Genomic DNA, 14,745 nt, shown 5'->3' on the forward strand with positions numbered 1-14,745 from the left:
TCTCACAAAACACTCATGAATATTGTATCATAATGTATTGACTAACGTCTTAGGCTCAGCCAATGAGGTTTAAGTAGGTCTTGGTCAGCAGACTTGTAGTGTCCTCTTTTGGAGGTGACGTCCACCTCTTTACCTTCCCTACAGGACCTCATTGTCTTAAGGTCGTGACCCCACCCTTTATGTTTTGTCGACAGTATCGGTGTGATAAGATTGCAAGGGGTTCTGCATTCACCCCGGCCCAAATTTAAACCAGGCCAACAAAGGGAGCGGACAATGAAAGCACCCTCCTGTTAGCAGACACAGCAGTGGGTTCGAGATAGGCGGCTGCCATTTTATCATTTAGATGACGCTCTAGTGTCCCTTCCCATTTTTATTGAAAGTGAAAGGGAGCGAGTGGCAGATTGCTAGATGGAATGGCTAAAATGTGTGATGAAAAGGTTATAAAATCTTCACCCTCAAACGTTCTCCTCATAACTTCAATCCATTCTAACATGCATTGGGTGAGGTAGGATGTCAGTGGGCGTGCATTGGGCGAGGTAGGATGTCAGTGGGCGTGCATTGGGCGAGGTAGGATGTCAGTGGGCGTGCATTGGGCGATGTAGGATGTCAGTGGGCGTGCATTGGGCGAGGTAGGATGTCAGTGGGCGTGCATTGGGCGAGGTAGGATGTCAGTGGGCGTGCATTGGGCGAGGTAGGATGTCAGTGGGCGTGCATTGGGCGAGGTAGGATGTCAGTGGGCGTGCATTGGCGAGAAAGACTGCCACTTCCTCCTTTGAATTCTGTCTGCCCGACCAAATTGTCATGTCGCTCAACACGTTGGCCCAGCGCCCTGTTCTGCACCCTTCTCCCAGCGGAGTTGCATAACAACCCATAGAGAATGGAGACTGGAGAGGCAGCCTCGGTCATATTGTGTTTGGCCCCAAACACAGGGAACACAAGGCTATCATTGTTAGCATTAGTCCTCCTGGGAGGAAATACCTCCAATAGTTTGCCTACAGTATGGTACGGTACACTGCTACTGTCTGACTTGGACTCGGAGGTGTGCTGAAACATTAGATCCCCCTTAATATGTATCTGGTTTCATTAAGGAAATAGTTAAGAAGTGGTAACAGAGCAAAATGTCCCAGACTCCATTAAAGACTAGAATAATACTAATTTGGCATTTCAAAAATACAAAGGGTCAGAATGAGTACTTTTTTTGTTTGTTTTGTACAAGCAGCTTTTGAAGGAATCCTAGGTAATGTCATAACAACAATAGGAAGTCCTGGTGGCCTGGTTTACTTTGCTCCTGGAGAGTTCCTGGAAGGATCACTCCCGAAATGAAAACCTGGAATTTACAGTTGGTGACAGCGGTGGGATGTTATGCTGTCGGAACGCTGGTAGCCGAGTAGTTCGAGCCGGATTGGCCCACCTCCTTTTGATCTGTCCAGCGCTGCCCCACTCTGGATCATAACCTTGTCAGTGTCTGTGGAAAGGCTTTTGTACTCAGGAAATGACTATGAGATGGATGTCATTTCAACAACACCAAGCCTAGAGGACAAATGGTGTGGTTGTTAGGCCATAGCCTACTCTCAGGGTGAAATCACAGGCTAAGACCTTTGTCGCAATTCCTGACCAACCTGATTTTGTGCTTGAATAGCACTGTTATTAATAAACCCATCACACGCTTGCCCGTGCTTTCTATCACGCTCTGTCGTGTACACACACACACACACACACACACACACACACACACACACACACACACACACACACACACACACACACACACACACACACACACACACACACACACACACACACACACACACACACACACATCTCACTTTTAATTGCTTCACACTCATACCGAGTGTATCATTGCTTTGGAGATACAATACAAGATGCACTTAGATATCCTCCCCCTGTGTTTTTGTGGTTGGCCCCAACATCTCAAACATGATCCAATACAAAAACACGAAACCAGAAAATGCAAGTGCAATGATGGCGAAAGGGAGTGGAAAAATGGGGTCCCTTGCATTCTTTCCATGGCGCCAATCTCAAAAGACAATTTTGAAATATTTAAAACAGAAGCCACAATTGATGGTTATACATATTTGTCTCTCTCTCACTGGTGCTCCCGCGTGGTATTGGAGTGGCGCTGTTTCCCACGCTTGTGATGTCACAGAGCAATGGAAGGCTTAAAGGAAAACTGACATTAGCATGCCACCTAGTGGTCGTTCTTGGTAACGTCTACTTCTCTGTGTCAATGGGCCGATTGGACTTGCCCTCCGGTGTTTTGAATCCTTACCACCCTTCCTTGACGTTATAGTCGTAGTTACTGTATGTTATTAGATAAGTCAAAGCAAGGTTTCCACCTTAGTGGGTACACCTACCCGACCTCAAATCTGTGATGAGGCCCACATAAAGAAGCACTCTGCAGACATCTCTTTGCCATTTCCTGGTTGTTAAAATTATAATCGTTGGACTAATTTCAGTTTATGTGACAAAACATGTAAGTATAGTGTAGAGAATCATTGTACCATCTAAACTGCTGTGAAATATATGTTTCAGAACCAAAAATATTGTATTTCAGCTGTTTGAAGCTGGTAAAAGATGGAAAAACTAAATGTAAGAAGCATAGAAATAGCACACATAGAACAGATCTTAGTTTTGCTTTCAATGAGAATGACAGATCAAATTCATATAGAAAGGGAAGGGAAGACTGAAGGATGTCACCTAAAAGCTTTCAACAGGGCCTGTCGTCCCGTGGGAAAAGTACTCAATTGTCATACTTCAGTTATTTTATATTAAGGTATCTTTTTACTTTTACTCAAGTGAAAGGCACCCAGTAAAACACTACTTGAGTAAAAGTCTTAAAGTAAAAAAGCAAAGGTTGTCAAAAATATAAATCGTACAGTACAAATACCCCCCCCCCCCCTCAAAATTACTTTAGTACTTATAAATATTTTTTACTGATCAGCATGTTCAGTATGTTCAGTGTTTCGCCTATAGTCCCCAATAATGTAGCTCAGGGTCTCCAACAGGTAGATTGCGAGACCTGGTTTTGCCAAACGTAACACACAATTTTAACCACCGTCTGTTCAGGGGCAGACCGACAGATTTGTACCTTGTCAGATCGGGGATTTGAACTTGCAAACTTTCGGTTACTAGTCCAACGCTCTAACCACTAGGCTACCTTGCTGCTCCGACACATGATTATTTGTATCAATTAGGTGGCGATAGTTTTTGCTAAATCTGCCATGACATGTGCTGCAGCAATATGACATGTGCAGTCAAATTTGTTTTAGAGTCTGTGATAGTAGTATGGCTCCCCTGGAGCAAATTAGGGTTAAGTGCCTTGCTCAAGGACACAAAGAACACAAATGGTTTTTGCCATGTCGGCTCAGGTAATCGAACCAGCAACCTTTCACTTACCGGCAAAAAGCTCAAACCACTAGGCTACTTTCCGCCCTGGACACGTCATCGATAAGGATATTTCAATACGTCTTTAGTGTTATCAATTTCTATCGCTATATCAGCCTGCTGGATGTTTTGCTTCACTGTTCTATTTTATGACGAATCCCAACTATCCTGTCCTTTTACAAGAGATGGCGCCAGAGCCCGTAGTCTCCATGCAGAATTCTCAGGCCAACAACCGTGTACAAAACAGTAGGCAATTTCAGAACAGAACATAAGGCTTCAATTAGGCTGGGGAAATCACTGCATGATGTAACACTGGGTGAAGTAACCCATTCTATGGAGCTTTGAAGGCCAACCTATTTTTTTTTTTTTTCTAATTCAGCCAACAGTCTAAACCGTGTTTTATATTGCATGGATGCGGTGTATTTTGAGGGTGATATAGGGCCTATATTTGATACCCTATTAGCAAATCTGACTTTGCATAATAGCCTATAGGCCTTTTCTAACTTGCAAAAAGATCTGATTTCAGATCTATACAACAGCTCGTGTTTGATCCATGATCTTGTATTTGTCCTAACTCACTCTTTTGGTGGGTGCGACCCATGGGGCATTTTAACCAAGCATTCCCTCCCTTTCTCAGTCTGTGACCTCTCACTGGAGTTGATTCAAACCTGTTGGCCCTTCCATTCCTTCCCCGTTGGTGTCAGACGGTCTCAGAGCCCAGGAACTTGCTGTCAGCTGAAAAAGTCCAGGCAAATGAAGGGAAGCACCACCCGTCCTGTTTTTGTTTTGTTGTTTTTCTCTGAAATAAATATTACTTAGATTACGTGCTTCTCGGAATAAAAACAATTCTGAGGTCCTGTGGTGTACTATGTTGCCCAGAAGGGCAGAGGTGTGTCTGTGCCTAAAATGTATCTGCACATCTGTGTATCTGCACATCTCCTACATGTATGTCTGTGAGTACATGTGCTTCTGCCCCTGTGCATTAGGAAGGGACAGGATGTCTGGGTGGCAGGAAGAGTGTTGCGTCGCCAGGGCTGTGTCACATAAGCTGGCTGGTGGCTGAAGAGTGGGACCTCTGTCAAAACACAGACCCTCTCTTGTCTCCCCCCGTCGCATCGGCCTCCAGTCTCCACTCTACGAACACTTTGCCCCACCCCCTTCAATATCCCCTCCTTCACATTCAATGGACTCTATATACACACACGCACACACACACTCACTGACTCAATACCCTCTGCACACTGATTCAGTGTGCACCCAGACACAGTGGGGTGCACACTGGGCACTTTGTTTCACCTCCATCTTGGAAGAGTGCCAATGACCAAGGAGAGCTGGGACGATAAACTGAAAATTATAGACACCGACCATACCGGTTACTTATCGCAGGCATTTTGCCGATATCGTTCATTACAATAAGTAGCCTATACTAGAGAAATGTGAGGTTTGAAATGAAATACGTTTGCTGATATGGGATTTGTTAATGGGACAATGGATGGCTGCAACCATCAGACCATACTGAACAAATGCAACATGTAAAGCATTGGTCCCATAATTCATGAGCTGAAATAAAAGATCCCAGAAATGTCCATCATGTACAACAAGCTTATTGTACTTTCCAAATGCACTGCATATTCTAAGGCTGAAATCCTCATTGACAATGAATTACACATTAACTTTCTAACCTCCAATTGTGTGCACAAATTTTCTTACATCCCTGTTAGCAAGCATTTCTCATTTGCCAAGATAATCCATCCACCTGACAGGTGGGGCATATCAAGAAGCTGATTAAACAGCATGGTCATTACACAGGTGCACCCTGTGCTGGGGACAAAAAACAGGCCACTCTAAAATGTGCAGTTTTATCACGCAACAAAATGCCACAGATGTCTCAAGTTTTGAGGGAGCATGCAATTGGCACGCTAACTGCAGGAATGTCCAACAGAGCTGTTGCCAGATAATTTAATGTTCATTTCTCTAACATAAGCCACCTCCAACGTCGTTTTAGAGAATGTGGCAGTACATCCAACCCGTCTCATAACCGCAGACCATGTTTTCACACGCCAGCCTATGACCATCACATCTGGCTTCTTCACCTGCGGGATCGTCTGAGACCAGCCACCCAAACAGCTAATGAAACTGTAAATGTCTGTAAACGCCCCCCCCCTCCCCCCAAACTAATTCTAATTGGCTGGGCCTGGCTATGCCCTCCCAGGCCCACCCATGGCTGCGCCCCTGACCAGTCATGTGATATCCATAGATTAGGGCCTAATGCATTTATTTCAATTGACTGATTTCCTTATATGAACTGTAACGCAGTAAAATGGTTAGGATTGTTGCATGTTGCGTTTTATATATTTGTCCAGTGTAGTAGTAGTTTAAAGGATCATAACAAATAAACTGGTGCACGTAGATGTTTTTAATTTTAGTAATGTAGGGGGGAGAAGTCAAGTTCGATCGTTAGTTCCCGGTAGGCTTTTTTGTTGTATTATTATGTTAGAAATATGTTGTTCTATTTATCATTATTGCATCAATTCAGGCAATTGATCGTGAAATGGATTTTTTTTTTTCAGATCGCCCAGCTCTACAACCAAGGCACAACCTGAGACTTGATAAAGGGAGGCACTGAATAGGGAATTTGTAGGGGTTCCAATTGTATTTTCCCTCAGCAGTAGGCTACTATTCCCCTGCCTTTCCATACTCACTCCCTCATATTCAGTGTAAAGACCTATTTGTGAGGGAGAGTACTGTCCATGAATAAAATAATACAAAAAATGTGGGAGCTCAGAACTGCTGATTCTTCACGTCTGACCTTTTTTCCCCCCTCTCAATGATATCCATACACCCGGTCGAATCTGCTAAACTACCTTGAATTATTCTCCATGTTGAAATGCAACGGCTAATGACTGACCGTCTCCTGTCTTTCCACAGGACCTGGAGATAGTCTACTCCTATCTTCACGGGATGGAGGCCCTTTCTAACCTCCGAGAACACCAGCTGAGGTGAGCGCTCCCCATTTGATTCACATTTATCACATGAATTGAAGTTAACGAACATGTTTTCCAAGTTATTTCCACGTGAATAGCATATGAATGACTATTTACAGTGCATTCGGAAAGTATTCAGACCCCTTCCCTTTTTCCACATGTTGTTACGTTACAGCCTTATTCTAAAAATGGATTACACCCCCCTCATCAATGTACAGAGTCGTGGCCAAAAGTTTTGAGAATAACACCAATATCTTTAGATATTTTTGTCAGAGGTTACTATGGGATACTGAAGTATAATTACAAGCATTTCATAAGTGTCAAAGGGTTTTATTGACAATTACATGAAGTTGATGCAAAGAGTCAATATTTTGCAGTGTTGACCCTTCTTTTTCAAGACCTCTGCAATCTGCCCTGGCATGCTGTCAATTAACTTCTGGGCCACATCCTGACTGATGGCAGCCCATTCTTGCATAATCAATGCTTGGAGTTTGTCAGAATTTGTGGGGTTTTGTTTGTCTTCCCACCTCTTGAGGATTGACCACAAGTTCTCAATGGGATTAAGGTCTGGGCAGTTTCCTGGCCATGGACCCAAAATATCGATGTTTTGCTCCCTGAGCCACTTAGGTATCACTTTTGCCTTATGGCAAGATGCTTCATCATGCTGGAAAAGGCATTGTTCGTCACCAAACTGTTCCTGGATGGCTGGGAGATGTTGCTATCGGAGGATGTGTTGGTACCATTCTTTATTCATCGCTGTGTTTTTAGGCAAAATTGTGAGTGAGCCCACTCCCTTGGCTGAAGCAACCCCACACATGAATGGTCTCAGGATGCTTTACTGTTGGCATGACACAGGACTGATGGTAGCGCTCACCTTGTCTTCTCCGGACAAGCTTTTTTCCGGATGCCCCAAACAATCGGAAAGGGGATTCAACAGAGAAAATGACTTTACCCCAGTCCTCAGCAGTCCAATCCCTGTACCTTTTGCAGAATATCAGTCTGGCCCTGATGTTTTTCCTGGAGAGAAGTGGCTTCTTTGCTGCCCTTCTTGACACCAGGCCATCCTCCAAAAGTCTTCGCCTCACTGTGCGTGCAGATGCACTCACCTGCCTGTTGCCATTCCTGAGCAACCTCTGTACTGGTGGTGCCCCGATCCCGCAGCTTTAGGAGACGGTCCTGGTGCTTGCTGGACTTTCTTGGGCACCCTGAAGCCTTCTTCACAACAATTGAACCGCTCTCCTTGAACTTCTTGATGATCGGATAAATGGTTATATAGGTGCAATCTTACTGGCAGCAAAATGAATAGGACATATAGTCAAAGAATCCTCCATTTGCAGCAATTACAGCCTGCAGACCTTTGGCATTCTAGTTGTCAATTTGTTGAGGTAATCTGAAGAGATTTCACCCCATGCTTCCTAAAGCACCTCCCGCAAGTTGGATTGGCTTGATGGGCACTTCTTACGTTACCATGTGGTCTAGCTGCTCCCACAACAGATCAATAGGGTTGATCTGGTGACTGTGCTGGCCACTCCAATATAGACAGAATACCAGCTGACTGCTTCTTCCCTAAATATTTCTTGCACAGTTTGGAGCTGTGCTTTGGGTCATTGTCCTGTTGGCCAGTCTGAGATATGGCTTTTTCTTTGCAACTCTGCCGAGAAGGTCAGCATCCCCAAGTCGCTTCTTCACTGTTAACGTTGAGACTGGTGTTTGGCGGGTTTTGCTGCCAGTTGTGGACTTGTGAGATGACTGTTCCTCAAACTAGACACTAATGTCCTTGTCCTCATGCTCAGTTGTGCACCGGGGCCAGTTTGCGCTGTTCTGTGAAGGGAGTAGTACACAGCGTTGTACAAGATCTTCAGATTCTTGGCAATTTCTCGCATGGAATAGCCTTCATTTCTCAGAACAAGAATAGACTGACGAGTTTCAGAAGAAAGTGCCTTGTTTCTGGCCATTTTGAGCCTGTAATCGAACCCACAAATGCTGTTGCTCCAGATACTCAACTAGTCTAAAGGCCAGCTTTATTGCTTCTTTAATCAGGACAGCAGTTTTCAGATGTGCTAACATAATTGCAAAAGGGTTTTCTAATGATCAATTAGCCTTTTTAAAATTATAAACTTTGATTAGCTAATACATCGTGCCATTGGAACACAGGAGTGATGTTTGCTTATAATGGGCTTCTGTACGCCAAAGTAGATATTCCATTAAAAATCGTCCGTTTACTGCTACAATTATCATTTACAACATTAACAATGTCTACACTGTATTTCTGATCAATTTTGATGTTATTTTAATGGACAAAAAAATGTGCTCTTCTTTCAAAAACGAGGACATTTGTAAGTGACCCCAAACTTTCGAACGGTGGTATGTATGTGTCAGCCGACTTAATTATAAACACGTTAAATAGGTTCTATTATATTTCAAAATTCTAATCAGGTAATTGTAACCTTGTAAGGCTGCATGTACTGCACCAGCATTGCATGTTCTCTCCCAGCTTCATGGTTTGAACGAGGTGCGTAATTCCATTCCATATAATACAATGTAATTCAGTCTGCACTCAAAGATTAGCCTACTGGAGCTTGTTTCATTTTTTTTTTTTACCCAAGAGAGCGTAGCTACATTGATGGGCTTTTATGTTTTTGTTGTTGTACGTAATGTGCTATCCATGTGCTGGAGAACGGCAAAATCTTTTGGGCTTTTTTGTCTTGGGCTCAAAATGTGTTTAGCTCATAAAATGTACCTTAATGTATGGCTCATCAGGCTTGAATTTTCATGCTGATTTTAAACTCTAATCAAAATTCAGACATTTATATGCTTGAGAATGACACTTGTGGTTTTTGTTGGGAAATAGTGGGTTACCTGGGAGAAATGAAATTCCGGGAAAAATATTCAACCCGAGTCCACTCCACCCTACAAACAGTCCTTAGTCTGGGGTCGGTTCCCATCAGGCCATGTGTGGATACATGTGGATTATACTGCTGGGGAACAATACCAGAGCACATGACCCCGGGCCTGCTAGAACATTCCACAACTTGACCCATTCGCTCCCCCCTTGTCCACACACACACACATCACAAGCTCCCCCCTGCTTGCCTTTCGGATTCCCAAAGAATGTCCCCATCGCCTTTGGTCGAAAAGACCAATCCAGCCAGTCTTAAACATGTTAACCCTTTAGCAAAAATCCCACTACCCTACCATCACACTAACTATGGGAGTAAGCGATAGGTTTTGATATTTTCCGTCTGTATTAAAGGAATGTGTTTTCCTCTGCGGTAGCTAGTTCTCTGGAACTCTTGTTTTGCATCCTTGAGCAACAACATGCATGACAAATGCTCAAATCTATTTTTGGGAGTTGGTGTTTTTTTGTTGTTGATAACGCTGTTTATTACAGTAAAGTTGCACAAACTCGGTAGGCCCTTGAGTTACTTTTTAAAACACCTATATGAGTGACATTTCTGTCCTCTCAAAAAGGTTAACTCCGTCGTGCGCTGCACATAACTCAAGAAACCGAACTTCGTGGACCCACCCATCCATCTGTTCTATTGTATTTGGTAACTCGTATATCTGACTGTTGTCTTTTCCTTTCTCTCCTCTCTCCCCTTCTTCCCTGTAGGATAATATGTGAGACAGTGCGCTATGAAAGACACGAAGCCAATGAAGTGCTCTACTAGTAAGTACCCATGTGCTTTGTGTGTGTGGGTGTGCCTAAGTGCACATTTTCTTAATACATCCATTCTTAATAAATCATATCTACATATTCTCTGCCAGATGCCTTTACACTAGACATGATCAAAGTCCAACTTATTGACATGCAGCGATTAGGCCCCCAATGCCGCAGAGCACAGAGCTGAATGAATTAATTGACTCTAATGAAAACAAATGTGCGTGAGCATCGACGTGGTCACCAGATACCCTCTCAGTGCTACCTAGGAGTGATTCTAAACCACTCTGCTGCACTGCTGAAGCGGAGACCTGCAAGGTATTCCAGAACAATTGAATTTGGCCTACTCTACAAGTCATTGAGCTGTGGATTGATGACAAAGTGTAGATTTAATGGCTTCTAAATCGCTCGTCTTGGATCGTTTGCTCCTGGCTAGCAAGGCTATTTGAGGTAATGCTTTGCATTCTGTCTTCCAATTCAGACTGAGATAAGATAGTGATGTGCCTTGAGAGGGATGGAAATGCTTTGCACCTCTGTGTGTATGTGTATGAGCTTTTGAGCATGTGTGTGCGTGCATGTGGTGTTTTTATGGTGTGTGTGTGTGTGTGCGCACAATCTTGGTGCATGAGAATGAAGGACCCCTCTGGCGCAGTTCAGTCTCCCGTTGGCATGGGGCACTCATTGCTTTGCTCCAAGACATCCTGTTATGAGGCCAAGAGCCAGAGAACGGACAGACACACACACACACCTATCCCTCAAGTAGGCTTCCCCCAACCCTGACGATGGACAGTCCCAGTGATTTCACACTTGATTTTTGTTTCCAAAGGGAGCGTGCACAAAAGAGATCCTCCACACTACCTTTACCACTCCATTAAGAGTAAAGTCTTCTCCCATATCCCTTCTAGATAGGAATTGTCCTCTGAAAATAAGTGACAATTGACAGACTAGGAGTAATGATCCATTTTAAAATTGTTTGTATAATTTGCTGTTTGAGTAGTTAATTATTAATCTAATTGTTAGAGAATGGTAATGTATCATTGGTATAATTTGGTTGAACAGTGGAGAGATTATATTTCATTTGATGGGCATAATGATATAGCTGTTGTGTAATTTATGTTGGTAAAAGTTCTATAATGTGGTTGTGCCTATCTAATTGGTCTTAGGCCTTACGTCATATCGAGAGGTTTAACTGTTGTCAAATATCTCAGAAGAGAAATAATGACCTTTATAGAAAATCACTTGTTGTAGTTTTATCAACAGTGACTTTAAGATGAGGAAAAGGTCAATGAATTAACCCTATCATTTCCTCAAAAGCCAAGAGTGGTCTAGATCCCTATCGGCGCCCCTCTTCTTTCCTCTGTGTCTGTGTGCACGAATAGGTGCAGGAGACGGGCTCAGGATCTCATTAAGAGTGATGTGGGAGCTGCTTAAACAAACACAATGCAGATTAGCCAGTATTGTCTTTGTTATTGGAGCCCCTCTCACAGAGACCCCCGTAGCCTCCCCCTCCCCCATTGGGTTTAGCCCTAGCCAAGGAGCTGCCTCATTAGATGAGAGCAGGGCTGTCCCAGAATGCCCTAGTCAGAGGGCACACACACACACACACACACACACACACACACACACACACACACACACACACACACACACACACACACACACACACACACACACACACACACAGTTACGCGTACATACACAGTTGTACACACACTCGCACGTACGGTTGAAGTCAGAAGGTCACACATACTTAGGTTGGAGTCATTAAAACTCATTTTTCAACCACTCCACAAATTTCTTGTTAACAAACTATAGTTTTGACAAGTCGGTTAGGACATCTAGTTTGTGCATGACACAAGTCATTTTTACAATAATTGTTTACAGACTATTTCACTTACAGATTATTTCACTTATAATTCACTCTATCACAATGCTGGAGGAAACAGGTACAAAGGTATCTATATCCACTGTAAAACTAGTCCTAAATCGACATAACCTGAAAGGCCGCTCAGCAAGGAAGAAGCCACTGCTCCAAAACCGCCATAAAAAAGCCAGACTACAGTTTGCAACAGCACATGGGGACAAAGATTGTGCTTTTTGGAGAAATGTCCTCTGATCTGATGAAGTAAAAATAGAACTGTTTGGCCATAATGACCATCATTATGCTTGGAGGAAAAAGGGGGAGGCTTGCAAGCCGAAGACCACCCTCCCAACCGTGAAGCACTGAGGTGGCAGCATCATGTTGTGGGGTTGCTGTGCTGCAGGAGGGACTGCTGCACTTCACAAAATAGATGTCATCTTGACGAAGGGAAAATTACGTGGATATATTGAAGCAACATCTCAAGACATCATTCATGAAGTTAAAATGTGGTCGCAAATGGGTCTTCCAAATGGACAATGACTGCAAGCATACTTCCAAAGTTGTGACAAAATGGCTTAAGGACAACAAAGTGAAGGTATTGGAGTGGCCATCACAAAGATCTGACCTCAGTCCTATAGAGAATTTGTGGGCAGAACTGAAAAAGCGTGTGTGAGAAAGGAGGCCTTACAAACCTGACTCAGTGACACCAGCTCTGTCAGGAGGAATGGGCCAAAATGCACCCAACTTATTGTGGGAAGCTTGTGGAAGGCTACCTGAAATGTTTGACCCAAGTTAAACAATTTAAAGGCCAAGCTATCAAATATTAATTGAGTTTGTAAACTTCTGACCCACTGGGAATGTGATGAAATAAATAATTCTCTCTATCTTTCTGACATTTCACATTCTTAAAATAAAGTGCTGATTCTAACTGATCTAAGATGGAATTTTTACTAGGATTAAACGTCAGGAATTGTGAAAAACTGAGTTTAAATGTATTTGGCTAAGGTGTATGTAAACTTCTGACTTCAACTGTATGTTAGTGGGTGTGACATTGAGCCGGCACAATGTGGATGAGTAGCCAGGCAAGTCTTATATCGGAGTAGGGCTATATGTGCAAGACTACAGGCACTATAGGTGCAGACAAGTGAATAAATGTATTTGGCTAAGGTGTATGTAAACTTCCGACTTCAACTGTATGCTCTCCCATTGGCCAAAAGTAGTAGTGGAGAGAGGGGGCGTCTGGTTCCCCCCGCTGCTAGCTTGAGGCTAGTGTGGAGACGCTTTCAGCACTCTCTTTCTACCCACGCTTACATGTGTTTTTTTAAATGTATTCTGTGTGTGAACGAGCGCACGCGTGCCTGTGGTAATGTGTACGGTGTATGTATGCTTGCATGAGTATTATTGGGCAGGGTTGGGGATTCCTCTTGTAGACATTGACTGGGGTTCTTCCTGGATAAGTACTGGGAACAAACAGTGGGAGTATCAGATACAGTCTCCCCCTGTGGAGAATCTCATTAAGGATCTTTAGCTGTAGTGGTTCCTTTTTACTTTTCTATTTTTAGCAATGAGTTCTGTCTACCTGGGGACTCAGAGGCATTAAAGCCAAACACTGTAAGATAGAAGTACTGATGGCCCCTTTTTTAAGGTAAACCCCCGTACGGCGACACTCGTTAGTATCGTGGCAAGGAAACAAAACACGAAGCGGGTTTAACTTCTTTAGGAAAGCATGTTGGAAACAAACATTTATGTTGTCATCCAAAGTCACAGTTACTTATTTTCCAGGCTAAAGCACATAACATACAGCAGGTTTTTAAAGGACCAAAGAGTTCGGTCTGCTTTGTGTTTTCATTCTTTGCCATTGAAAAATATATTGTGATACTGGTATTGTCCCAGCTCTAATTGCACAGTTCCTGAGATAAAGGCATAGACGGCACATTTTGGATTGGGAGGTTAAGAACTGTAATTGTTACAAGGCTAAGAAACTCCCATCTCACTTCCAAACCAATTCTGTCCAAACCTGAAACGCCAAAGTGAGGTTGATAGTGTGTGTGCCACAGGCAATACACCGCCATCTTAGTACATCACAGTTCCTAAACCCAGAGTATTTCACTTGACGGGAATTGATTATACCTTCCAGCAGTCCTCATCTCTGGGCATTCCTCTTCCCTGATGTGTTGTCTGTCTGTCTTATGTGTCCATGCGTGTCTAACTTCCCCTGTGTGTGTGTGTGTGTGTGTGTGTGCAGCGCTCACACGCAGCTGTCAGAAAGTTTCCCCCACCCCAGCTCCTATTCCTGTAATCAGCTGGGAACGTGGCCTCTGGAAACAAGGTCATCTGATTAGGGATAACCATTGGGAAGAGAACTGGGGAAAATTTTTATTTTACATCCAGGCAACGCATAGGGAGCATGGTGTTTACGTCCTCTGTTCTAGGACCATTGCATTTACATATTTCTGTATGTGCAAATCTAGATGGTAAACTAAATATCTATATATATTTTTTTATTTCTGAGGAATACCACTGTAAAGGACAAAACACACTAAAGATGGGCGTGGAAAGGCAGATTCAATGTGTCAACTGATGATTTACTGATTAATCGCAATGAGAGTGATGGTCTCTGTAGGAATTGGGAAGAGTTGTGTCAGTGTTAGGGTTAACAATATTCTGTAGTAAGGTCCATCCTCTCTGTGTGTCTGTCTGTGTGAGAGTTCAGACTGTTCAGAGAGTTCAGACGTACATAGGCTTACGGCCGTTATGGGCAGCCTAGCTGTGAGCCTGGTTCCTCGCTTGGTTTCTTCCTAGGCTCCAGCCTTTCAAGGGAGTTTTTCCTAGAC

The 14,745-nt window shown here is 43.4% G+C and overlaps 1 protein-coding gene across 1 annotated transcript in view; it reads left to right on the forward strand.

Moving 5' to 3' along the window:
* Positions 1-14,745, forward strand: part of LOC127913769 (rap guanine nucleotide exchange factor 6) — an 81,853-nt gene that overhangs the window by 36,927 nt on the left and 30,181 nt on the right. Inside the window, exons 2-3 of the mRNA XM_052487018.1 lie at positions 6,334-6,404; positions 10,003-10,059. Coding sequence (XP_052342978.1) covers positions 6,334-6,404; positions 10,003-10,059 — 128 coding nt within the window. The remainder of the gene's footprint in view (positions 1-6,333; positions 6,405-10,002; positions 10,060-14,745) is intronic.

Source organism: Oncorhynchus keta, chromosome 30 (assembly GCF_023373465.1).
Source record: "Oncorhynchus keta strain PuntledgeMale-10-30-2019 chromosome 30, Oket_V2, whole genome shotgun sequence".
NCBI classification, from domain to species: domain Eukaryota; kingdom Metazoa; phylum Chordata; class Actinopteri; order Salmoniformes; family Salmonidae; genus Oncorhynchus; species Oncorhynchus keta.